At 37.8% G+C, this 27,233-nt stretch overlaps 1 protein-coding gene across 8 annotated transcripts in view; it reads right to left on the reverse strand.

Annotated features, from left to right (window-relative positions):
* ARMC3 (armadillo repeat containing 3) overlaps positions 1 to 26,028 on the reverse strand; it is a 92,548-nt gene extending 66,520 nt beyond the window's left edge. For 2 of the 8 annotated variants that reach the window (XM_070601884.1, XM_070601883.1), the window contains exons 1-3: positions 25,899 to 26,028; positions 22,432 to 22,480; positions 9,495 to 9,612 (exon numbers count right to left, since the gene is read on the reverse strand). In XM_070601884.1, coding sequence (XP_070457985.1) covers positions 9,495 to 9,612; positions 22,432 to 22,479 — 166 coding nt within the window. In that variant the 5' untranslated portion in view covers position 22,480; positions 25,899 to 26,028. The remainder of the gene's footprint in view (positions 1 to 9,494; positions 9,613 to 22,431; positions 22,481 to 25,898) is intronic. The other 6 variants (XM_070601878.1, XM_070601877.1, XM_070601881.1 and 3 more) reach the window with 4 other exon arrangements.
* Between the last annotated feature and the right edge of the window lie 1,205 nt (positions 26,029 to 27,233).

A 27,233-nucleotide genomic window follows, 5' to 3' on the forward strand; every position in this document is an offset into this window, starting at 1 on the left:
GTGAATTTTAAGATAAATTTTAAGAGACTTATGCTTAAATATAAATATATTTTATATATCAGGTTTTTATGAAAATTTTGTCTTTAAATTGTCATTCTGAGACTTTTATCACATAACTTAAATTCTTTCTTCATTAAAATACATTTATCATTATTATTTTTTAAATGATGGTATATATTCTAATTTCATGACTGGAAGAGAAGCATTTGCAAAATTAATAACTTGCATGTAATCTTTTATAGCTACCTTTATTCTTTTTTAACAGTTTTAATGAGATATGATTCACACACAATAAACTGTACATATTTAAAGAGAACAATTTCCTAAAGTTTTGACTCGTGTGTAAACCTATGAAACCAAACCACCATTAAGATAGTGAACATATCTAACACCCCCAAAAGTTTCCTCTTGACAGTTTGTAATCTCTTCTTCCTGTTACTATACATTATTTTGCATTTCCTAGAATTTGATCTAGTCTCGCAGTTTGTACTTGTTATTGTCTGGTCTTGTTCAAAGTATTTTGAGATTAATCCATGCTGTAGCATGTACCATAGTTCATTCCTTTTTACTGCAGAGTAGTATTCCATTACATGGATATACCACAATTTGGCTGGATCATATAGTAGGTGTAAATTTAACTTTTGAAGAAACTGCTGAACTGTTTTCCAAAGTGACTGTACCATTTTACATTCTCACCAGCAATGTATAAGGGTTCTAAATTTCTCCACATCCTAGCCAACACTTGTCACTGTCCATCTTTTTTACTATAGTAATCCTAGTGGGTGTGAAGTGGTATCTCATCATAGTTTTAACTTGCATTTCCCTAATGACTAATGATGTTAAACAAAATGTACCCTTTTTTTGCCATCCATATATCTCTTTGGTGGAGCATCTGTTCAAATCTCTTGCTCATATATATATTTTTAATTTGGTTTGTTTTATTATTGAGTTTTGAGAGTTCTTTGTGTATTCTGGACATAAACCCTTTATCAGATACATGATTTGAAAAAATTTTCTTGCAGTCTATAGCATTTTTTTAAAACACAGTTACTAGGTTTTTTTGGGGGGGGCAGTTTTAGGTTTATAAAAAAATGAACAAAAAGGACAGAGTTCTCATATACCGCCTCTCCTCTCCTTCCTCCATTTCCCCTGTTATCAACATGTTGCATTAGTGTGGGATGTTTGTTATAATTGATGAACCAATTGATACATTTTTATTAACTAGAGTCCATGACCTACATTAGGATTCACTCTTTAGGTTGTGTGTTCTATGGGTCTTGAGAAACGCATAATGTCATATATTCACCATTACAGTATTATACAGAATAGTTTCACTGCCTTAAAAAATCCCCTATTCTCCACTGATTCATCCTTCCTTCCCTAACCCCAAACCCCTGGCAGCCACTGATCTTTTTACTGTCTCCACAGTTTTGCTTCTTTCAGAACGTCATACAGTGCATAGTCTTTTCAGATTGACTTCTTTCAGTTAGCAATATGCACTTAAGTTCCCTCTGTTTCTTTTCATGGTTTTACAGTTCATTTCTTTTTATCACTGAACAATATTCCATTGTATGGATGTACCACAGTTTGTTTATCCATTCACCTACTGAAGGACATCTTGGTCACTTTCATGTTTGGGCAATTACGAATAAAGCTGCTATAAACTACAGGTTTTTGTGTGGACATAAGTTTTCAATGCCTTAGGGTAAATACCAAGGAGTGTGATTGCTGAATCATATGGTTAAGACTAAGTTTAGTTTTCTAAGAAACTACCAAATTGTCTTCCAAGGTGGCTATACTATTTTGGATTCCCTCCAATGAATGAGAGTTCCTGTTGCTCCACATCTTTGTCATCATCTGGTGATGTCAGGGTTTAGAATTTTAGCCATTCTAATAGGTGTGTAGTGGTATCTCATTATTGCTTTAATTTGAAATTCCCTAATGACATACAATATCTTTTCAGCTGTTTATTTGTCATCTATGTATCCTCTTTGAAGAGGTGTGTGTTCGGTGTGAATTTGATGAAATCCAATCAATTGTCCTTTTATGGATCATGTTTTAGTGTCACATCAAAGAAACTAAGGGTTAACCCAAGGTCAGAAAAGTTTTCTCACCTGTGTTCTAAAAATGTTATAGTTTTAAGTTTTATAATTTCATCTATTATATGAGTTGATTTTTGCATATAGTGCAAAGTATGAAGCGCAAATTTTTTTTGCATATGGATATCTCATTGTTCCAGAACCGCTTATTGAAAAGATTCTTTTCTCCATTGAATTGCTCTTGTATCTTTGTTGAAAAAATTGTCCATATACATGTAGGCCTATTTATGGACTCTCTATTCTGTTTCATTGGTCTATTTCTTTATCTTTGTGACAATAACACTATCTTAATTATTGTAGCTTTATAGCAATCTTAAATCAGATAGTGTAAATTCTCCAACTTTGTTACTTTTTCAAAATCGTTTCGATTATACTAGGTTCTCTGCATTTCCATATGAATTTTAGAATTAGCTTGTCAATTTCTACCCAAAAAAAACTTGCTGAGATTTTGGTAGGAATTGCATTGAATCTATAGATAAATTTGGGGAGAATTGATATCTTAACAAATGACATCTTCTACTCCATGAAAACAGTATATCTTACCATTCATTTAGAACTTTAATTTCTTCCAGAAATATTTTATAGTTTTCAGTGTATGGATCTTTCACATCTTTTGTCAGGGGTATCCCTACATATTTCATACTTTTTTGGTGCTATTGTAAATAGTAGTATAATTCATGTCAATTTCCAATTGTTCATTCCTAGTATGTAGACATGCAATTGAGTTTTGTATATTGATTTTGTATCCTGAAACTTTGCTCATTTATTAGTTCTAGCAGCTTTTTTGTACGTTTAATAGAATTTTCTATATAAAAGACCATATTATCTTCTATAAATCAAATACAGTTTTGTGTCTTCTTTTCTAATCTGGATGCCTTTAGTTTCTTTTTCTTGCCTGACTGCATCGATTAGAACCTTCCATGCAACACTGAGTGAAAGTGGTTAAGAGCAGACATCCTTCTCTTGCTCCTGATCTTAGAGGGAAAACATCCAGTCTTTCACCATTAAGTACGATATGAGTTAGCCATAGGTGTTTCATAGATACCCTTTATCAAGTGGAGGAAGTTTGCATCTACTCCTACTTTGCTGAGATATTTTATCAGGAGTGGACACTGCACTTTATAAAAATAATTTTTTCGCATTTATTGAGATGATTATATGTTTTTTCTTTTTTCTTTTAAAAATATGGTCTGTTCATTTCCTGTGGCTGCTGTAACAAATTATCACAAACTTAGTGGCTTAAAACACAAGTTTATTACCTGTGGTCTGGATGTCAGAAGTATGTGGCAGGTCTCAATGGGCTAAATTCAAGGTATTGGTAGAGTTATGCTCCTTTTTGAAGCTCTAGGCAAGAATCCTTTTTTTTTTTTTTTTCCAGTGAGCATTCCTTGGCTCATGAGCCTCTTCTATCTTCAGAGCCACTCTGCTCCCACTGTCATGTCTTTCTCTGACTCTGACTCTCCTGTTTCCTTCTTCCACCTATAAGAACCCTTGTAATTATGTTGGCCCCACCTAGATAATCCGAGATAATTTCTTCATTTCAAATTCAACTGCTCATGAACCTTAATTATATCTGCAACTTTAATTCCCTCTTGCCATGTAACATAACATATTCACAACCTCCAAGAATTAGGATGCAGACATTTGGGAGTTTATTATTCTACCTACTGCACATACCATACCTTGATTGATTTTCAAATGCTAAAGCAGCCTTACAATCTGGGAATAAATCTCATTTGGTCATGATCTATGAGTTATTTTATATATTATTGAATTGGCCAATTTTTTCTTTAGAATTTTTACATCTATGGTCTTGAGGCATATTGGCCTGTAGGTCTCTTTTCTTGTAATGTCTGTCTATTTTCACTATCAGGGTAATGGTGGCTTTTTAGAAAGACTAGGGAAATATTCCAGTTTTTTCAACTTTCTGAAATAGTTTGTGTATAATTGGTATTATTTCTTCCTTAACATTTGGTAAAATTCAGCAGTGAAAATATCTGGACCTGGAGTTTTCTTTGTGAGAAGGTTTTTAACTACAAATTTTAATTTCTGTAACAAGTATAGGGCTATTCAGGCTATTATTTTTTTTAGTGAGCTTTGAGAGTTCTGTCTTGAAATGAATCTGTCCAGTTCATCTAAGTTGTAGAATTTATTAGCATTAAATTGTTCATAATATTCATGTTATTCTTTTAATGTCTGTAGGATTTGTAGTGATGTTCCCTCTCTCATTCTTTATATTGATAATTTGTCTTCTTTCTCTTTTTACTTATCAGTCTGGCTTGAGGTTTATCATTATTACTTATCTTCTCAAAAACAAAAGCTTTTCAACTCATTGCTTTTATCTTTTGTTTTTCTGTTTCTTATTTTATTGATTTCTGCTCAGATATATATTATATCCTTCTTACTAAAGACTGGGTTTAACTTACTCTTCTTTTTCTAGTTCCTTAAACTGGAAGCTGAGGTAATTGATTTGAGAACTTCTTGTTTTCTAACAGGCATTTAGTGCAGTAAATTTATCTCTAAATACTCTTTTAGTAGCATTCTACAAGTTTTTATAGGCTGTGTTTTCATTTCCAATTCAGATTTTCCTTTTGATTTCTTCTTTCACACATAGGTTATTTAGAAGTGTGTTATTTACTTTCTCACTATTTAACGATTGTCCAGAATTCTTCGTGTTGTTGAATTTTAATTCAATTTTATTGTGGGATGACATATTTTTTTTTAAAGATTGGTACGTGGAGCTAACAACTGTTGCTAATCTTCTTTTCTTTCCCTCTGCTTTTTCTCCCCAAATCCCTCCAGTACATCGTTGTATATTTCAGTTGTGGGTACTTCTAGTTGTGGCATGTGGGACACCACTTCAGCATGGCCTGATGAGTGGTGCCATGTCCGCGCCCAGGATCTGAACCAGTGAAGCTTGGGGCCATTGAAGCACAGCACACAAATTTAACCACTTGGCCACAGGGCCGCCCCTGGGATGACATATTTTATATGACTGAAATTCTTTTAAATTTATTAAGACTTGTTTTATGGCCCAGAATATGGTCTATTTTGATAAAGGTCCTGTATGCACTGGAAAAGAATGCATACTCTGCTGTTCTTGGAGTATTCTATAAGCATCAATTAGGTTAAATTCATTTATATTGCTGTTCAAATCTTTTATATCCTTACAGAATTACCATCTACTTGTTCTTTCATTTATTGAGAGAAGAGCATCAAAACCTTCAGCTATAATCGTGGACGTCTATTTCTCCTTGCATTTCTAGCTGCATGTATGTTGAAGGTCTGACATTAAGTACATAACTGTTTAGCATTTTTCATAGCCTCTTGATTAATTGACCCCTTTATTATTATTATAAAATTACCTTTTTTTTTTTTTATCTCTGAGGCTACTCTTTTGTCTATTTTCTGATATTTATATAGCCACTTCAGCTTTCTTTTGATTAGGGCTGACATAGGATATCTTTTTTCCATCCTTTTACTTTCAAGTTATTTGTGTCATTATATTCTAAGTGCATTTCTTGAAAGCAGCATGCAGTTTGGTCTTGCTTTTTGTCCAATTTAATACTCTCCCTGTCAAATTGAGGTACTCACACCATTTACATTTAATCTGATTATTGATATGGTTAGGTTTAAATCTACCTTCTTGTTACTTGTTTTTTATGTGTCTGATTATTCTCTGTTTTCCTTTTCTTCATTTCTGCCTTCTTTGTATGAATTGCAAGTTTTTACGATTCCATTTAATTTTCTTTGTTGGCTTATGTGATATTATTCTTTGTTCTTTTAGTGGTTGTAGGATTTATAGCATACATCCTTAACTTACCACAGTCTACTTTCAAGTGGTAATATACCATTTCACGTATAGTACAAGAGCCTTACAATAGTATACTTCCATTTTTCCCCTTTCTACCTTGGTTCTGTTGTCATATATCTTACTTTTACGTATGTTTCAGAGTGCACAACATACAATTATTATTTTTGTTTAAAATAACCAATTTGCTTTTCAAGTGATTTAAATAATAAGGAAAACATCTTGTATGTTACCATTTCTAGGGTTTTATCTTTATTCTTTAGTGTAGATCCATATTTCCATCTGGTGTCATTTTCCTTCTGCCCGAAGGACCTCCTTTACCGTAATTAGTAGTGTGGGTCTGTTTGCAACGAACTACTTCAGCTTTTAAATGTCTGAAAAAAGATTTTATTTCTTTTATGTTTTTGAGAGACCTTTTTGCAGGGCACGGAATTCTGGGCTGAAGGTTTTTATTTTTCTCTTAATACTTTAAAGATGCTATTCTGCTGACTTCTTGCTTTATCATTTTTAATGATAAATCTATTGTAATCCTTATTATTGCTTCTCTAAATGTAACATTTTTTTCCTCTGGCTGCTTTTAAGATTTTCTCTTTATCACTCTTTTCAACCAATTTGATTATGATGTCCCTTGGTGTAGTTTTCTTTTTTTTTTATTTTTTGGAGGAAGATTAGTCCTGAGCAAACTGCTGCCAATCCTCCTCTTTTTTTGCTGAGGAAGACTGGCCCTGAGCTAACATCCGTGCCCATCTTCCTCTACTTTATATGTGGGATGCCTACCACAGCATGGCTCAACAAGTGGTGTATAGGTCTGCACCTGGGATCTGAACCAGTGAACCCCAGGCCGCTGAGAAGCGGAACGTGCCCACTTAACCGCTGCACCACTGGGCAGGCCCCTTTAGTTTTCTTCATATTCATTGTGCTTCAGTTTCAATGAGACTCTTGGATCTGGGGCTTAGAATTTTCATCAAATTAGGGGAACTTTTGGCCATTATTTCTTCAAATACTTTTTCTGTCCCTCTCTCCTTTTTTCAGGGACTCCAGTTACGCATACATTGGGTCAGTTTTGATTTACTGATTGATTTATAGTCTCATTATGGGTTGTATTTTCTTGCTTCTTTTCATGCCTGGTAATTTTTTATTGGATGCCAGACATTGTGAATTTTACCTGGTTGGGCAATGGATATATTTGTATTCTTGAAATTTGTTCTAGGAAACAGTTATCTGGAAACAGGTTGATCTTTTCCAGTCTTGCTTTTTAAATATTTGTTAGGTAGTCCTAGAATAGGGTTCAACATAGGGCTAATTATTTCTAACTATTGAGACAAGACCCTTCTGTGTATTCCATACTATCCTCTGTGAGGTTTTTCAGTGTGCTGATAGGAAAGGTACTACTGGCCCTGTATGAGCGCCAGGCACTGTTACCTCTGATCCTGTTGGGTACTTTGTCTGACTTCAAGTAGGCCCCACACATGGACATGCTGGTCAGTATTCAGCTCACTGAAGTGACACCCTTTACAGAACTCCTGAGTTCTCTCTCTCTACAGCTCTTTCCTCTCTGTTACTGTCTTGAAAACTCATGCTGCCTTGTCCGCCTGGACTCTCAGATCTGTCCTCTCAACTCCGAGAGTCCACCAGGCCTGCACAGGTTGCCCCTTCCTGTGCCGTGGCCCAGAAACTCTCTGAAGTCAATAAGCTGGGGCAATCATAGTGCGTATTTCCTCTGCTTCCTGTCTCTCAGTGGTCACTGTTCTGCATTTCCTGACAGTGGTTTGCCAACTATTATTTCATATATTTTTCTGTTTTCTTAGTTGTTTCAGTCAGAGGATAAACCTGGCCCCTTACTCTATCTTGGTCAGAAGGCAAAGTCCCATCATTTATCCAAAAAAATTTTTTCAGAAAATACTATTATAAAACACCAGACTTACAATAATTTCTATACTGATTTCACATAAAATACATGCCTACTTATTTCTTCTTCTATAAAAAGACGTAACAGATGATGAGTCTGGAAGGCTGAATGAGACTCACGCTGCCATGGATGCATTATCCAGTGTCCCCTGCAATTTGACCCAGAATTCTATACAATCTACTCATGTACCGTATCTTCCAGAACCACTCTGGTTTTTATCTGGATTCCCAATGATGGCTGGCGTGATATAGCAAGGCAAGTAGTTTACCATTTTCTAAGTGAATGATTTGTTGTTCTATCATACAAGCCCCAAAACAATGTTTAAGGTGTCATTTTTTAAAAGTCAAATTGCTCCTATCTTAGTTTAAAAAGTTTTGTTAAAAATACCAAGTTATACTGAACTCTTCCAATATTCCCAATTAAAATGTTATATAGTATAATAAAAGTCTAATTCTATCACCATGTGGAATGAACTAAATTATAACCATCTTTTACGTTTGTAAATCCTCTATGAATAAGCCTTTCAATAGATTTTAATCTGTAACATTTACGATGTTTTAATAAACTTTACTTTCTACAACTGTCTTAGTTTTACAGAAAAAAAATTGCAAGCATAGTACAGAGAACCCACATATCCCACATCCAGTTTCACCTGTTATTACCATTTTACTTCAGTAGGTACATTTGTTACCATTAGTGAACCAAAACTGGTACATTATTATGACTTAAAGTCCACAGTTTATTCAGATTTCCTTGCTTTTGGCCTAATGCTCTTTCTCTGTTGCAGGATCCTATCCAGGCTCCCCCATGACGGTTGGTCACCGCGTTTCCTTAGCTCCTCTTGGCTGTGAGAGGTCCTCAGACTTTCCTTGCTTTTGATGGCTGGGACAGTTTTGAGGAGTCCTGGTTAGGTATTTGTAGAAGGTCCCTGACTTGGAATTTGTCTGATTTGGGGGGTTATAGCTTTTTGGGGAAAATAGCAGAAGTAGAACGCCATTTTCATTCTATCATGTCAAAGTCACATATCGGTATGACTTCTCACTGTTGAGGTTGATTTTGACCACAGCTGAGGTAGTGTTTGTCAGGCTTCTCCGGTGTAAACTTCCTCTTTTTTCCCCGTTTCCATGTTGTGCTCTTCGGAAAGAAGTCACTACACAGCCTGCATCTAACGAGTGGGAAGTTACATTCTGCCTCCTGGAGGGCAAAGGAGCTACAGAAATTATCTGGAATTCTTCCACAAAGGGGATTTATCGGTTCGCTCCCAATTATTTAGTTATTCAATCATTTACTTGTATCAATTATTTATTTGTATCGTAGATATTTATTTTCTACTTTGGGTTATAACCCAATACTGCTTTATTTATTTCGTTCCTCAAATGGTTCCAGCTTTGACCACTGGGAGCTCTTTTAGCTCCCGTGACATTTACAATGTTTTAAATGACAATAAAACCTTCAAAATGACTATTCTACCAAATGACTGAATTTCTCCTTAACGTTAAGTTAGGCACTTAGGGAGATACATTACTTACAGGTAATGCATTAAATGAAATTCTGGTTGTCTGAAAGAATTCATCTAACAGGAAGTAAGCTAAAGACTAGGGAGAAAAGTGCCCATTATGTAGTAAATATTTTAAGAAACTAATGAAATAGAAAGATAAATGGAAAAAATCCAAACCTTTTAGAGCAAATCTATAAATGGCTTCACATGCTTTAGCCAAAATTTCTTCTTCTGGAGAATTAAGCATTAACACCACAGTTGCTGCCTTTTTGCTTTCAATTGTTAATGGATCAAACTGAAACGCAGAGAGAAAAATATCAGGTTCACATATGAGCTCTAAAGCACAGAAAAAATGAATGGTCTCTCAAAACTTAAAGAGAACATAACCTTACAAAAAGGATGCGGTCACTGCCCGCTAAATGCATTGTAAAGTTTTTATTTAAAAAACATCACGGATAGACAGTTGTGAACACTGGCGGCGTTGGAATTCCTGAGGGAGGGATGGTGGGAAAAGTAAAACGTTTTAAAACCTGACAAACCTGGTCTCTCAATTTAGCCCTGTGGAATCAAACAAGTGACTTAAGCTGCTAGAGTTTCAGTTTCATTTTCTGTATAATGGGTATAATAAGACCTATCTCCAAGCATCAGGAGAGGACTAGAGACCTTATATGTAAAGCACTTAGCGTATTGTCTGGCACATAATAGATGCTGATTAAATAAGACATATTAATACATTCTTAGTCAATACATAAGAATCCTCAAGTACCTGGATATAATAGATGCCCTGACAGTCTCAATAATCAGTACCTGCTTTCTAACCACTACACTCTTTCTGGGAAAGCAGGGAGTACATACATGAAACAACTAAAAGGCAATAGAAAACAGCATATAGCAAAATGTAAAATTGGATAAAATCTGGAATGGGGAAAATGGTACCATAGTTTAAAGAAAACACATAGAATTCTAGGAAGACCTGTATCCTGCTATGGGGTCTTGAGAATTCATGTGTTGCTAAAACGAATAATGACAAACTTATGACCCCTGGGGGTTGTCTTTGGTCAAAGAGAAAACACATTATTACACTATTTTTCTTCCATTTCCAGAGACTGGTGGTGGAGGGAGTTTTGCTCATGTTAAAGAAAAATTGAATTTCAAACCTTTAGCTGGCTCTTTATGTTGGCTCTTCCTAAATGACCATCTTACTGTGTTTTAGGATATAACAAAAATTGGTGTTCAGTTTTAGGTAGAGGATATAGAGACACATTACTCTGAATAAGGAAACATAATTGTTGAGGTTGGAAGAGTTAAAGAAGACAGAGAAGATGGCAGAAAGCAACAAGCTGAGAGGGCATGGGTGGGATAAAAATTCCCCTTGGAGGGGAACCGGCTGCTGGGTTTTAGACAGCATGATTGAACATCCAAATTAAAGCTGTTGTCTGTGTGTGTCTAACTCTATACTAGAAACTGTAAGAGTTACAAAAATCACGCTGTTTCTTCTCAAGCCTCTTTGACTCTTTTTGGGGGGACGAATCTTCAGAAAAAGCCAGCCATATGCACCAGGTTTGTGGTACTTGCGGGTTTCCAGTGACATGAATCATGGAGAAAAGATGGCCTCTAGCAGAGCCCAGAGCAATGAGTAGGATGCTGGCTGCCAGCCTGATAAGGAGAGCAGAAAGACCCGGAAATCCACAGAAATTTTAAGGGAGAACTTCTGAAAGAATTTAGGGATTGAAGCTTGAGAACCATTTTACTTAGCTACTAAAGGGAAGATTGACAGAGGACCTGGGCTCACTCACCACATTTTTTTAATCTGAAAAATTAGGGAGATGGGTTATACTTTTTTTTTTTTCAAGATTGGCACATGAGCTAACATCTATTGCCAATCTTCTTTTTTCTTCTTCTTCTCCCCGAAGCCCCCCAGTACATAGTTGTATATTCTAGTTGTGAGTGCCCCTGGTTGTGCTATGTGGGATGCCACCTCAGCCTGGCCTGATGAGCGGTGCCATGTCTGCGCCCAGGATCCGAACCAGTGAAACCCTGGACCACTGAAGGGGAGCGCGCGAACTTAACCACTCGGCCACGGGGCCAGCCCTGGATTATATCTCTTAAATCTCTTCCAGATATAAAATTCTAGGATTCCTTGAAATACAAAAACATATGACAGAGACCACAAATGTTGGGATGAGGAAGGGGAAATTAATTTGAACTGAGGTAAATGGAGAAAGGTCCATGGAGGTGGTATAATTTTAAATATGATTTGAAGAATGAATACAATGGGTAGGTTGAGATAAGGAGGAAGGCTATTCAAATGGCAAAAATAACACTAGAAAGGTTTAAAATGGGAATGAATGTTGTATTTACGGTGGATAAAATAGGAGCTTGCCTAAACTGAAAATATACAATGGGAAGCAGAAATAATATTGAATAATAAGGAAAGATGAGGCCTCAGCAAATGACCTAGGCCCTCCCTTCACCCAACTCTCTACTGAGGATAATCGACAAAGTTCAGAGGGAAAACGGTTGCGACTCTAGAAATTTATTTCTGGCTAAGCTGTCATTCATACGTGAAAGAGATATATTCAGGCATTCACAAACTCAACAAGTATATCAACTATATACTCAAACAAATTACTTGGCAAATATTCTACGCAAAATTCTGGAGGACAAAATATAAAAACAACGATAAATACAGTAAAATATATACTTAAACTGAATGATGATGTTGTGAATCATAATGTAATTCTTAAGAAAGGATTCCTGAAGTAATGATGACACATTATAAGAAAAAAGGTTAATAATGACTTGGAATTAAAATTCTAGATTTTTTTCAACAAAACTCGGGTAAAGGAATCTTTTGGTAAAGAAAACGAGATTGTTGCCTAGTTATACTTATTTTTTATATTGATAGGAAAACAGGTGTACATATGTGTTCTTAATAGGCTACAGATAGTAGTGGAAGTTCCGAATTACCAAAAGGAAAGGGTAACAATGGAAAGTTGTTTAAAAACACCTGGAATTGCTACATTCCAGTAAGAATGGAAAGCTCCTCAATTCAGAAAAAGAAAAGAAATTCAACATGAAAATGTAGCAAGGAAAACCAAAAACTTAAAATAAAATGACAGGAATAAAACCAAATGTATCACTGATCAAAATAAACCTCAGTAGGGGCTGGCCCCGTGGCCGAGTGGTTAAGTTCGCACGCTCCGCTGCAGGCAGCCCAGTGTTTCGTTGGTTCGAATCCTTGGGCATGGACATGGCACTGCTCATCAAACCACGCTGAGGCAGCGTCCCACATGCCACAACTAGAAGGACCCACAATGAAGAATATACAACTATGTACCGGGGGGCTTTGGGGAGAAAAAGGAAAAATAAATAAATAAATAAACCTCAATAGAATAAACAAATCTCATTAACCAAGATTGTCAGAATCGGTTAAAAAGCAAAATCTACTTTGTTTTTGTGTATTGATAGATATTTCTTCCGCTTGATCTTCCAGAACGTGAATTCAGATCTCTCTGACCAAGATATAGAACGTTTCTATCAACCCTCAATATTTCCCTCACACTCCTTTCCCCCCAAAAAACCCAGAAATATAAACATATAATTTTTAAAATCATGTTTTTCCTGTTCTTGAACCTCATATAAATGGAATCATATAACACGCACTCTCACATCTGCTTTCTTTAGCTCAGCACAATGTCTTTGAGATTCATCCACATTTTTGTATTACTAAGTCATACTTTTATGGCTATACAGTATTCTATTACATGAATATACTAGTTTGGGTTCTTTTAGTTGGAGCCCATCATGAATAAAGCTGCAATGAATATTGTTATACATGTCTTTTTGGGGATATATGCCTTCATTTCTCTTGGGTATAAACTGTCAGGGAGGGAGAAATTCTACCACTCTTGAGTTTTTATGGCTGGACTAATAACAACATTGATGCAAAACCAGAATAACAGGAGAAAAACTAATTTAATAGATGCACATGGAAGATCATTAAAAAATGATACTCAGAGAGGGAACAAAGCAGGCAGTTTATGTATCTTTTTACACAAAGAGACAAGAAATTTGTAAGGATATGACAAGACAAAGAAACTTAGGTTTGGGGTACATATTAGTGAGGAATTTAAGCAGAGGTTGGGTTTGAGGGAGTCAATTAGTGAAAGTAACAGGGTTTGTTTACACAGGCTTCTCAGCCTGAGTTCCCCAGCTCTGGGGATAAGGATGTCTCTATCGCCTGGGGTAGCGAAAGGTACCTTTCAAATGGGAGATTTATTTCCTGCTTTCAGCGGGAACAGAGAGAAGGAGGGTCAAAAGAAGAAATTTTAATCCAAAATAATCAATATGCCATTGTGGGATATTTTGAGGAGGCCTGCCCTGGGCCCCAACAATACCTAAAGTGGTCTTATCAGTTTACATTCCCACTAGCTATGAATAAGAGTTCCCGTTGCTCCAAATCCTCACCAACCCCTGGTATTATCAGTCTTTTTAATTCTCTTTCCACATCTCTTCGACTACATTTATTTATTATTTATTTATTTATTTATTTATTTATTTATTTAGGTGAGGAAGATTAGCCCTCAGCTAACATCTGTGCCAATCTTCCGCTACTTTGTATGTGGGATGCCACCACAGCATGGCTTGATGAGCAATGGATCCAAACCCACAACCCCAGACCACCAAAGCAGAGTGCATGAACTTAACCACTGTGCCAACGGGTCTGCCCGTCTTAGATTACATCTTTAGATCCATCTGCTCTTCGTAGTTGTTACAGCAGAAGAAATGCCCTACTGCTACCTACTACGACTACATCTTAGCCCGAAGCAGAAATGTTCTCATTACTTTTAAAAGTTCTCTTCTGTCTCTTCTACATATTCTGACTCAATAGCATCCATCTATCATTCAGCATTGTCTTCTGTCATTATGCTTGCTATCCCAGCAATTTTTCTTTGCTCACTCACAGATTGGTTTCCTTTAGCATCCACAGTGTTCAGGCTTTGAGCCTTCCTTGGTAGCCAACCAGCAAGTGGTGAAAGATACAGCTTTACCACTCAGCTACTCCCACCACAGCCATTCTTCAACTTCACTGGGATCCTCAGTACATTTATTCCCTCTACTTCCACTTCATCAGCTTTCTCATTCCTTCACTTTACTTCTTATCTTGCTTAGATTTTATGATCACTTATTTTAGTAACACTCCTGCCAAATCCTAATCCTTCCATCTTTTCATTAAATCAATTTTAGAAAACCCAAATCATGAATGCAAACTAGTATTTGCTTTCTTTGCATTTGCACCCAAGCATCCAAGCATTCTTAGAGAATGTTAAACTACAGGGAAAATCAGTATTTCTATGAATTCATAATCAATAATTCCAGAAGGGCCTCAAATCTACCCATATCTGCACATTTTCCTCTATTACATTAGAGAAATGTTTCTTCCACTATCTAAGCCCAAAGCCTAATGTGTGCTTTGGATTTTTAATCCATTCACCTTAATTCACTCATTCATTCAATAAACATTTATTCAATCCTTAATAAGTGCCAGACACTAAGAACACATTAAACAGGATAATCAAGTCCCCTGTTCTCATAGAACCTCTACATTCTCAGTTACCCCATGCTATTAATTATCCCTTCTCTCTCATGTGTGGTCAACTTCTTCCTATCAATTGAATAATTCCCATTACTTCTTTTGAATCCACTCTACAGAGGGCCAATTTAGATTCAATATAATGCACCTATTTTAAGTGTAACTAACTTAGGTGTAACTTTTTGAGTTTTGAGAAATATTTACATCCACAAAACCAACCATTCCAAACAATATGCAGAACTTTCCATTACCCCAAAACATTCTCTCCTGCCTCTTCGCAGTTGATTCCCCTTCCCAGATCGAGTCCAGGCAACCACTGATCTGCTTTCCTTCACTGTAGGTTAATTTTGACTGTATTAGAATTTCACATTAATGAAATTATTACACAGGTACCCTTTACCTATGGCTCCTTTCATTTGGCAGAATGCTTATGAGGTTCATCCACATTGTTCCATGTATCAGTAGTTCATCCCTTTTTAGCACTGAGTAGTATCTCATTGTATGAATATACCACAATTTGTTCATCCATTCCATTTGTTGATGGACCTTTGGGTTGTTTCAGTTCAGGACCATTATGAATAAAGCTGCAATGAGCATTTTCATTCAAGTCTTCTTGTAGATGTACGTTTTCATCTCTCTTGAGTAAATACCTAGGAGTGGAATTGCTGGCTTGTCTGGCAAGTATATGTTTAACTTTACAAGAAAATAAAAGTTTTTTCCAAAGTAGTTTCACTGTCGTGCTTTCCCACCAGCAACGTATCTGTCTCCAACACAGTGTATCTCTTCAGTTATTTAGATCTTTCTTAATTTATCTCAGCAATGTTTTACAGTTTTCAGCATATAGGCATTATATTTATTTTTTAAACTTATCTCTGAATATTTCACTGTTTTTGATGATATGGCAAATGATATCTTTTTTTCTTCATGTATTTTAACCAATGCTAATAGGTGAACAACATTTAGGATCATTTTTCCTCTCAAAAAATGAACATTTTTATTATGAAGATATGTACATCTTTTTCTCTGGTGTATTGTTTGTCCTGTAACATACTTTGTCCGGTATTAACACAGGCACTCCAGCTTTCTTATGATTAGGATTTATATGGGATAGCTTTTTCCATATTTTTACTTTTAGCCTATCTGTATCTTTACATTTAAAGGAGATTTCTTGTAGAGAGCTCATAGTTGGGTCTTACTTTTTTATTCAGTTTGACAACCTCTTACGTTTAATTGGAATATTAGATGGTTTACATTTAGTATAGTTATTGATATAGTTGGCCTTTAATTGACCATCTTGCTATTTGTTTTATCTCTCTCCCATTTGTTCCCTGTTTCTTTTTTCCCATCTTCTTTTGGATAAGATTTTTTTTAGTATCCAATTTTATCTCCTCTATTGGCTTATCAATTGATTTTTCCTCTGGTTATGGGTCACATTTTCCTTTGCATATATAATTTTTGATTGGCTACTGGACATGGGGAAACTTATCTTGTCAAGTGCCTGGATTCTTTGGGGAAGAGGTCTTCTCTTGAAGGATGTTGAGTTTTGTTCAGCTAGGCAGTTGCCTTACTTATAGACCAGCTGGATCTACTTAAGGCCTGTTTTAAAGCTTTATTAGGGAAGCCTTTACTCTAGAGCGGGTTTAGCCATACTACTACTAACGTAGTATGTCCTGTAACATACTTTGTCCGGTATTAACACAGGCACTCCAGCTTTCTTATGATTAGGATTTATATGGGATAGCTTTTTCCATATTTTTACTTTTAGCCTATCTGTATCTTTACATTTAAAGGAGATTTCTTGTAGAGAGCTCATAGTTGGGTCTTCTGGGGGCTCTGCGTAATGCCCCCGGAGTTCATTAGGGTCTCTCCACTCTTTATGATCAAAATTAGAATGTCTCCCAGACTCATGTGAACTCTAAAATTTATTCAGCTGACAGCTCCCTAATAGCTGTTCATGCCTGTTCTTTCTCATGTGGAGTTTTACCCTGAGCAGCTTAGAAGTCAAAGAATCAAAGACACCATTAGACAGATTTCTAGAGCTATTTGTCTACGTAGTCCCCTCCTCTCTGGCACTCTGCCTTGCAAATTCCAGCCACCGTAGCCTCCCTGAACTCTGATTTCTCAAATCTCTTATTTTAAATCAAAAACAAACTTTCCCTAGATATTAATCATCCTCCACGTGCCAACCTGGCTCTCCTTCCCTTTCACAGTCAAAAATCTTATAAACTATTTACTTTTCCATTTGCTCACTCTCACTTCCTGCTGAATAACTCCAATCTGACTTTCACGCTCATCAACTCACCAAGATATTTCTAAGGGCATCATCAGTGATCACCATGTCACCTACCACTTCTTCATAGTTTTATTTCATTTCTGGAGAATTAAAACAATAAAACAATAATTGAAACTACAGAAGCTTATGGCTTATTTAATTGTCAGGCCTCCATCTTTCTGGATAAATTTTTTATTGTGTTTTATTCATGGTAGTTTGGATACTGAAAATCCTTGGGCTTTCTTTGTCCGTGTGTGTGTGCATTTTTGTGGGGAGAGGGCCCACAGTTACCATCCTACCCTCATAAGGCCTCCTGACTCCCCACTGAGCCCTTGACTATCTTTACGACTCAAGCCTGTTTCCCTCAAATTCTGGCTGGATACTGTCTCCACCAACGTCCACTCAGAACAGATTTCCCTTCCATTTTAGAACTTCCACTTCAGAGGCTTCTGATAGTTTGTATTCTTAAAGCTGTTTTTATTTACTAAAGTGAATAAATATACTATGTTGAAACATGGGTATGTCATGATCTCCACAGAAGGACTACCATTCTCAAAGGCGTAGAGGACATGAAAATACATTTAAACAAAAACTATCGTAAATATCTTTTAATCCTTCTTCCATGGTTTAGAAAACACTTCAGTATCTTACCATATCTTCTAGTCATCATTGAGAAAGAGGCGATACGGGGCACAAGAAGCTTAAAGGGGAGGTTGAGACTGTGAGAGTTACAATCTAAAGAGCTGTCGAAGGAGGAGAAATACTGATGTTTGGCAGAGAGTGGAGAAACTTGGCATGACGTTTCTTGTTCCCACAGAGCCTACAGCATTATAGTAATTTTTTATTAAAAAAGGCGCTGAGAATAAAATGATAGCTATAACAGAATGCCACACAACTAAATAAATAATACTGTGCTGTAATTACATATCCCAGCTGCCTTCCCGTGAGGAACTCACAGTCAGTCACCAACGAGCTGGTTGTGAAATTATAATTTCATGCTCTGGACAAAATAAATGATGAATCAAAATTATTTACAAAAAGAATGAAAGGAAGGGGAAGCATTTGGGCTAAGTTCTGAATTTTAAGCCCAGTCAATTAGAGAAGCCACAGACTTATAGAAATACTTTTAGATCTCTGTTAAGGAAATAAGACAGTCAGGAATAGCACTGTCCCATAGCACTCCAACAATAAAGATGTCCTAATTTTGCACTGTCCAATACAATAGTCACAGGCCACATGTGGCTTTTGGGCACTTAAAGTGTAACTAATATGATTGAGGAACTGAATTTTTTATTTTATTTTTTAATTGTGAGTTTTAATTAATATAATTTTAATTATTATAAATTTAAATTTAAATAACCACATGTGGCTAGTGGCTACTGTATTAGGACAGTCTTAAAAGAACACAAAATTATAAAGTTAAACTCAGTGAAAATAGATGAATCGTGACAGTTGAATGATTTTTACGGTACTGATAAATGCAAATAAAAGGCTTTTTTTGACTTCTATTGGATTGTATTTACCACATCAGTGGTCTCAGCTCACGAGGAGTCAATTACACAGGAAAAGAGAGACTGATAAACAGAAAGAGGTAGACTGTACCACTCTAGTATAAACTTTTATTAAAGAATATCTAGACATCAGTTAAAATCCACTAAAAAGTATAAAGGTTCAAATGCAAACAGCTAAAATGGCCTCTAGTTTTCTTTACAACCCGAATCAAAATAAACTTTGAAAGCAAGGTAAGCAAGCTGGTAATTATACAGTTTTGTGTATATATGTTATTTATGAATTTATACTATATTTTTATTAATTCATGATATTTTGTTTATCTGTGATGAGGGAGAAAGATGGGAAAATAAGTTCCTGTGATGCTTCATTTCTAAGAAAGTTTGTGGCAGTGTTGGCAGTCGGCGACAGAGTTAAAGGTTGAGTTCTGAGGTTGATGAAGGGGGTCCGGGAAAAACAAGCCCCTGGAGTCGACATCCTACTCTTCTGAGGAACTGGGTCTGGTTGCCCAGGTGAGGGAGCAGGTTCTGCTCTTGCCCGTTGCTCTGATTCAATACTCACCAAGCTCAGCTCTCCATGTGCACTTAACTAGGGAGAGAAGGTGCTGACCCAGTAACAGAAATGTTTAGTTAACTTGATGCTTATTGAGATCCTGGAGCCAAGTCATAGCCTCTCGTGAGTCTGAATACCGTGGATTTATCCACTGAAGCTCAGTCGCCTCTGAAATATTAAGAGAGTAAAGTTCCCATGCTCATAAACTCAGAGACCTGACCACGAATCATGACGGCCAGGCAACAGGCCTCTGGGACCTTTAGTTGCCGGCTGGTCTTCCACAGCTGATATTCCCGCCTCCTTTGGCAGCTCACACAGACTTCTACAGTTTTGTAGAATGATGAGCAACACCCTCAACTACGTCATTAATGGTAACATTTACTAAGTTCTTATCTAGTGCCTGGCACTGTTCTAAGCATCTCACATTTATCTAAGCTTGCCTCATGACTGGGAGTGGAAATGAAGTGGATATCATTACACCCCCACTGGGGTGGGCAGAGGTAGGAAATTTGCCCCAGATCATAGAGATGGTGGATGATGGAGTGAAGATTCAGACTCTGGCAGTATAACTCTGGAGCCTGCACTCTTATTCAATGAATCTTGCCTTCTATTAAATACTGTCTACTAAGGTCGTTTCTGTTAGTAACTCTTTTATGCAATCATTCCACAGGAAGTTTGCCTTTTATTAAAGCGTCACAAACGACCTTTCAGCCAGACACAGGAATGATTTGGGGAGGGAGAACATAGTTGTATTGATCGCTCAAGCCATATCTTCTCCACATCTAAGGCATCTCCTTAGCTAGTATTCTCTTTTATGAGAAGGACCGGAGCTCAATAAACCATATATGTACACACTAATGGTGTTAATGTACGTTTTGATAATGAGAATATTAAGAAAAGCAAAAGGAGCTTTTGTTTCAGCCATGTCACCAACCACTCTTCTTTCAGTGCCCATTGCCCATTTTCACTGGTAGGTAGAAGACTAATAAGAACTAAGATATTTGGAAACAGTGCTTTTAGGAAATATATAAGAAGCAAATCATCATTAGTTGACATAGAAAAGGTTATTTTCTTAAGCAGTTAAATCTTTTAAATCTGGTTTTCATTTACAATTGTTACCAAACCTCTCATAGACTTTGAAGTGGTACACCTTGGGACAAGTTCCAAGTTCAGATACTTTAAATTGTGGTACACTGTTTTGAAGTATTAGAATTTACAAGATAGAAAAGCAGTTAGATATTTCAATACTAGTCTATCAGCTTTATTAAGATAAAGTCAGAGCAGGGGAAGGATGGAGGGGCCCTCAAGAAAGGCAAGAGTCAGGGACCATTGGTAACTGTTACACACGCCTTTGCCTGCCCCCAAGGCTGTTGTGAACTGAGGACACAAGAGCTAGGTTTTTGCTAACATTATGACCAGAATTATTTCTCAAGTCTTTGATTGTGCCCCCCAAGGATCAGAGTACAGAGGACAATACCAGCAAGACATTATAAAATTATAGAAGGCGTATTAGACAAATATATCTATGTTTTAATAGTCCCTTAATTCTCATTTTAATCACAAGGTGTTTGCTGTCAAGTACTGTATTCATGAGTCCACTTTCTAGTAATAACATGTCAATAATGATATTCGATGGGACTGGCCCTGTGGCCGAGTGGTTAAGTTCGCGCGCTCCGCTTTGGCAACCCAGGGTTTGGCCAATTTGGATCCTAGGCGCGGACATGGCACTACTCATCAAGCCATGTTGAGGTGGCGTCCCACATGCCACAACTAGAAGGACCCACAACTAAAGTATACAACTATCTACTGGGTGGGGGGGGGTGATTTGGGAAGGGGAAAAAAAAAGATTGGCAAGTTGTTAGCTCAGGTGCCAATCTTTAAAAAAATAAATTAAAAAAGTAATGCTATTCGGCAGCATAAAGAGGGGTAATGTCAACCTAGGATGCAATGAAGAAATAAGAGAATTTGGGACATTTTAGGAGCATGTCCAAAGGAGAGCAGCCAGGCTGATGAAACTACATCAGGAGACCACAATGACGCCCTCTGTAAAGCTTTCCTACACCTGGGCAGACAGGTGCTTCTGTCGTCTTCGTTCCCAACAATACTGAAGGATCATACAGGTAGTTACATAGGGGTATCTGTGTGTGCGTGTGTGTAGCAGAGTCTAAAGGATTCCCATACAATAGATCTTAATTCCTGAGTATTAACTGTGTGCCAGGCACTGAGAACTTTATGTGCTTTATTTCATTTTAACTCACACAACCACCAAAATGAGTTGGACATTGCAATTTCCACTTAAGAGATAAAGAAAAACTGAAATAACTTAGCCAAATTTGGCAACGTCTCCAAAATAACACAGTTGGTGAGAGGCAGAGCTGGGCCGCAACTCGCATTCATGACCACAATGCTCCCACGCTGTCGAGGAGATCGTTGCACGAAGCTCAGCTTCCTTCAAACTGTAAAATTCTGGGAATCTGTCACCTACACTCATTTTTTTTCATTCACATTTTATTTGAAGAAAATCACACCAAATGTCTGTTTCAAAATAAGTTTCTAAACTGAAAATTGCCAAGGTCATTTATTATTTTTAGCACAGTTTTTCAGTAATTCATAGACTTTAATGAGAGAAGATAAAACCACATTTTAAAAGAGAGAGAGACAGGGCCTTGTTTTGCAGTGAATAGATTACTTAAGCATTTGGAACAGAAAAAAATGACGAACCCAGACTTCTCTCTCCATAGAATTGGAAAATACAGGACCTCTGATGTTCAAATGGTCATCCTCAGACAACCTTGTATATATATGAAATAGCCGTACCATAACTTCCAGTAATTTTTGAAAATTCACTTGGATAATTAACATCAATGGCAGACTGGCAAAGTCAATGTGAAGTATTTGAAAGAACAAACTCAAATTATTTATTCATTTACTAGGCTTATAAACATGCCATCCACATACTGGAAAAGCTAATAATTACTCTCTAATTGTGCTAATTGTGTAATGACAATGTCGTAAATGTTTGTTTATATAATGTTAGATTTCTCTGACTAATCTTATCATTAGTCAGACTTTGGACTTCTGCCACTGTGTACTCATGTATATACGGGTACATGCCAAACTGTCTGAACAGTTTATTTTTAAAACTGGTCATTAATGTGCTACTAGTATTCAAATCAGAAACTTACCACATCCTTCGGAGGAGGTTCTGCTTCCTTCTTTATCTTTTTACCCATTCTGGAAAAAAGATGCAATAAATGTTTAAAGTGTCATTTGTACATCAAATATGTACAAATCTCTCAGTTACCTATGTCCTTAGGAGGAGGTTTATTTCCTTCTTTAAATTTTACCTAAAGGGAGACGACGCAACAAATGTAGAAATTATTGCACATGTACAAATATGTACCCACAGCCCTATTTCAAACTCTACAATTTGAAAGGAACTTATTGATAAGAGTGTTGAACGTTAGTTCTGGCTTCCAGTTTGGAAAGGAGAATATATTAGTGACATAACTTTAACTTACACAACAGGAAATAGTTTATCATGATTATAACTCACTTAGGCAGGGCTTGGGAGACTGAAGCCAAGTTACTTTTAAGATCTGCAAGAATGTTTTGCCACAAAGAGAGGGATTTTTGTTTGTTTCTTGCACTGATCTATCCTAAGCTCTTAGATCAGTGACTGGCACATAGTAGGCATTCGATATTTATAAAAATCATTGGCTCCATTTTTCCTGGGAGTGACGATTTTGTGAAAGGTATCCAAGATCTACCAGCTCCAAATAAACATTTATGTCATTTTCCCAGATAACAAAAAGTTTTCTCTAATATAATCCAGAGCTCAATAAAAAAGTAATTGAGGGGCTGGCTGGGTGGTGCAGCGGTTAAGTTCGCAAGTTCCGCTTCAGCGGCCCGGGGTTCGCCTGTTCGGATCCCGGGTGCAGACATGGCACCACTTGGTAAGCCATGCTGTGGTAGGCGTCCCACATATAAAGTAGAGGAACACGGGCACGGATGTTAGCTCAGGGCCAATCTTCCTCAGCAAAAAGAGGAGGATTGGTGGCAGACGTTAGCTCAGGGCTAATCTTCCTCAAACAAAAAAAATGTAATTGAGACTCTGAAGAGATGTATTCTGGGGAAACTGGGGTTACTCCTTGCAAGACTCTTCTCCACCTGCCCTCATATGTCCACGTCTGTGTGGAGAACAGTCAAAGGAACAGTATACATAGTTGCTATACCACAGGGGGGTAACTCCACCTCGGTGCAGAGAACTTTCCAAGATGTTGGTGACTGTTGGAATAACCCTAGAAATCTTTCAAATTTTCTCTAGCAAGAGTTTGTGGAGTTAAGTTGGATATTAGGACCACCTCATTTGGTATATTCTAGTCTCCAGGAAATTACTGTTGTCTCAACAGAAATCCTGGGAAGTAGAAAATCCTCGGAGAGAATCTATAATGTCAGGGTTAGTTCAGACGGCTTGTCAAGGGACAAAAGCAACTCCCAGCATTAGGGACACTGACCAGAATTTATCACATACGTTAAAAAGCCACATGGTCATAGAAACTCATAGGGACTTCTGAAAGACATCCATTCTAAGTCCCTAACTTCAGGTCACATATATTTCAAGATCTTTGAGGACAAGCTTACTCTGTGATGCACTACCTCACGCTGTATTCTATATATTAAAAGATTAAAGTGTGCCCACGTCCCACATTAAATATAATTTTCACCATAAAAAGTTATGAAATTTTGCATTTGAAATTACTCAGCAATCATTTTGCACACCTGGAAATTCTTGCAAAATGGGGAAATTGTTTTCAAATGTAATTTTAACATTAATTTTTCCGTTTTCTTTTCATATTTTAGAGCCAATTTTTTCTTTTCAAATCTCAGACATTTTTTATAGGTGCTGGACCTTGTGCCTACAACGTTTCAGGCAGACACACAGAAGCTATTCCAGAGAAATGAAAATCTATCCTATGATTAAGCTCTAGGAAAAAGAGATTTCATAGCTCTTTATAACCCATTCCAAGATATAACAGTCTTTGATTCACAAAAGAATTCTTTACGAATAACGTTCAAGAAGCAATTAAATTACACCTGCATAGAGTTACCTTCAGTCATCTGATTTTCAAAGGAATTTATTTTTTCCCGTTTCAGGATAGTGATTTTTAGCAATTGCATATTGAAGAGTACAGAGGCTGGAACAGCCTAGATATAGAGGATTACAGCGATGGAGCTGGTCCTACGCAATGCTGTGAAGTACGAAGTGTTTCATTTGTGTTATTACCATATTGGGTGTAACGGTTAATGGGGGAGACAGCATACAGCTGACATAGGCCAGGGGCAATGAGCCTCAGAGATGACCCTGCCCCAAGGGTTCTTTTTAAACTTCGTGAATTTGACATCCCACTTAAAATCAACCCGATACAACTAAATTATCTTATATTGTTTTATTCTTAAAAGATTTGTTTCCCTTTAAAGCTACAGAGATGTCAAATTATGAAAACAAATCCTCTTGACTTTTGAAGCAAAGTATACCTGTTTTCCTTGACTATTTCACCACCTGCACATTGATTTTTTAAATTGTGCTAAAATATATATAACATAAAATTTACCATTTCAACCATTTTTAAGTGTACAGTTCTGTGTCCACTGTCCCTTTATAAAGGTAACACATTTCATCATGGAAAATTTGGAAAACAGAGAAAGGCACATGGAATATAAAAAAAATCATCCAAAATAAACTCAGGGAAACCATTATTTCGATGTAGTTCCTTTTTGTGTGTGTTTCCCATAGTGACTTGACCATCCTACCTGGATTTTTCCCCCTATTCTCACTTTCCCTTCCTGGGACCATTTTCCTACTAAACTCTTCAACTAACGGACAGGTTCATGAAATCTCAGTCTCCCTTTATTGCTCCATTCATCTCCAATGGATCAGCATATCATGTCATTTAAAGTAGTATTTTAAAATCCACTATTTATCTAGCCAGTCCCCTGGTGTTGAGCATTTTTTTTCCCCAGTTTTCTGGAATTATGGACGAGGCAGCAATGAACATTCTTAGACATAAAATTTTCATCTACGTCCATTTCTTTAGGATAAATCCCTAGAGTAAAATAACTGGGTGAAAAGGTATGAACCCCACCACACTGGGTCTGAAAACCTCTGCTCGATATTTCCATCTTCTTGATTGTTGGAGAGGGGCCACATTTTTTTCACGAGTTTATCGATCATCTGTATTTCTCCTTCATAAACTTTCAGCCTATGAGCTCGGAAATATTTTCTAATGGGGAGATTTATTTTGAGAAGACTTAAAGGGGAGGAGGAGAGCTGGAGCAAGTGGGGACCCACTTTTTGAGCTGCACACAGTCAAGTAACGGAATCTTAGACTCAGATCCCCACTCGAGGCCTCGGTTTTGCTACCTGTTAAATGGGAGGTGGTGGCCAGGATGCTTATGAAACCCATCCCGACCCCGGTCTAACACTGTGGGTGTAGGACAGGTAACGATGATCCCTCACAAGGTGTTTCCTTAGCTGCCCAGACGTCCCCACCCGCGGGGAACCATCTCCTTCCCCAAGTCTTGCTGGGGCCTCTGCCCTGGGCCTCTCCAAACCGCGGAGGTGGCCGTGCCGCTGCCCGCCCGCCTTTACCTGCCGGGAGATCCCGCCGAGCAGCGGCTCCTCCGACTTGGAGAACTGCACCCGCTGCCGCCTGCGCGCGCCTCCTGCTTCACTGTTGTCCCTGGTTGCTAGGCGACACCGGGCCGCGCCTGCGCGCTCCTCCGCCGTGGAAGCACGCGCTCGGATGCCGGAGGCGCCCATTGTCCCGCCGGGGACCGCGCTCAGTAGGAGCAGAGCCCTATGCATCCTCAGTTCCCTGAGTCCCGTACTTTGGGGCAGGATGGACACGGGGAATCCTCCTCTTCTTAGTTCTTGAGGGGCAGCCCAGGAGAAAACTGTAAATTAGCAGGCAGCGCAGCCTGGCCAGAGACCGGCTGTGGATTCGCATACTCTGAGATGCTATTGCATTCTCCCAACGACAGGCCTCAACCGGGATCTCTGCGCAGAGGACTTCCAAATCGCCACTTCCTGCCCAGACTGCTAAACTGCAGACCTGCATTGCCAGCTTTCCATGCACCAGGGTGGCCAGTCTTTCCCCGCGGAACTTGCCATGTCTCTTCAAAACCTCCTCCTCCTTTCTTTCCTTTTTCTGCCATTCCTCCCAGTCGCCTAGAACCTCAGTTTCTCCTCCTCTCGCACCCCCTGCCCCCCAGCTCCAGTCAGCAGTTGAGTCAATGGGCTTTCTACATTTTGTCCACTATCCAGTCCCCCTCTTAAATCGTTGCTGTCACCCCAATCCAGGTCATCATTTTTGGCCTTCTAACTGATAACTTCAGTTTCTCTCTTCTTCCAGTCCTTTCTGCAGACCACAGACTGATCAACCTTCCAGAAATTATTGCTCTAGTCATGTCACTCCCCTACTCAGACTTCGATGGCTTCCTAAAATAAAGTCTAAACTCATTAGCCTGGCATTCAAGGCTGTCTGCCCATCCCTATTCTATCTGTGCAGACTTATTTTCCATCATTTTCCTACCACCCAAACCCCAGCCAAACTTACTGTTCCCCCCCAAATTTTCCTTATTTTTCTATATTTTGTCTCACTCTGTTCCTTCATTATTTCATCTATTCAACAAATATTTATTGAGCACCTCCAGTTTGCCAAGTCACATGCAACTCCTGGAATATTCTTTCGTTTCTACTTAATTAAGCCCAGCTCAAAGGCCACTTCATAAAATACTCTTTGACTGACTTTAGCAAAAAGTCTCTCCCTCTTCTGAGTTCCCCTCACACTTTCCAAACTCCGTCTCCCACCAGCTTCCCTGGGTCCCCCAGCCCTGAGAGTGTTAGAGACATCTTGGAATTGCTACTTTCTTGTACCTTTGTGTCGTCTCCTCACCTTTTAAATTACCCGATAACAGCTTTATA

The sequence above is a fragment of the Equus przewalskii genome, chromosome 30, assembly GCF_037783145.1.
Source record: "Equus przewalskii isolate Varuska chromosome 30, EquPr2, whole genome shotgun sequence".
NCBI lineage: Eukaryota > Metazoa > Chordata > Mammalia > Perissodactyla > Equidae > Equus > Equus przewalskii.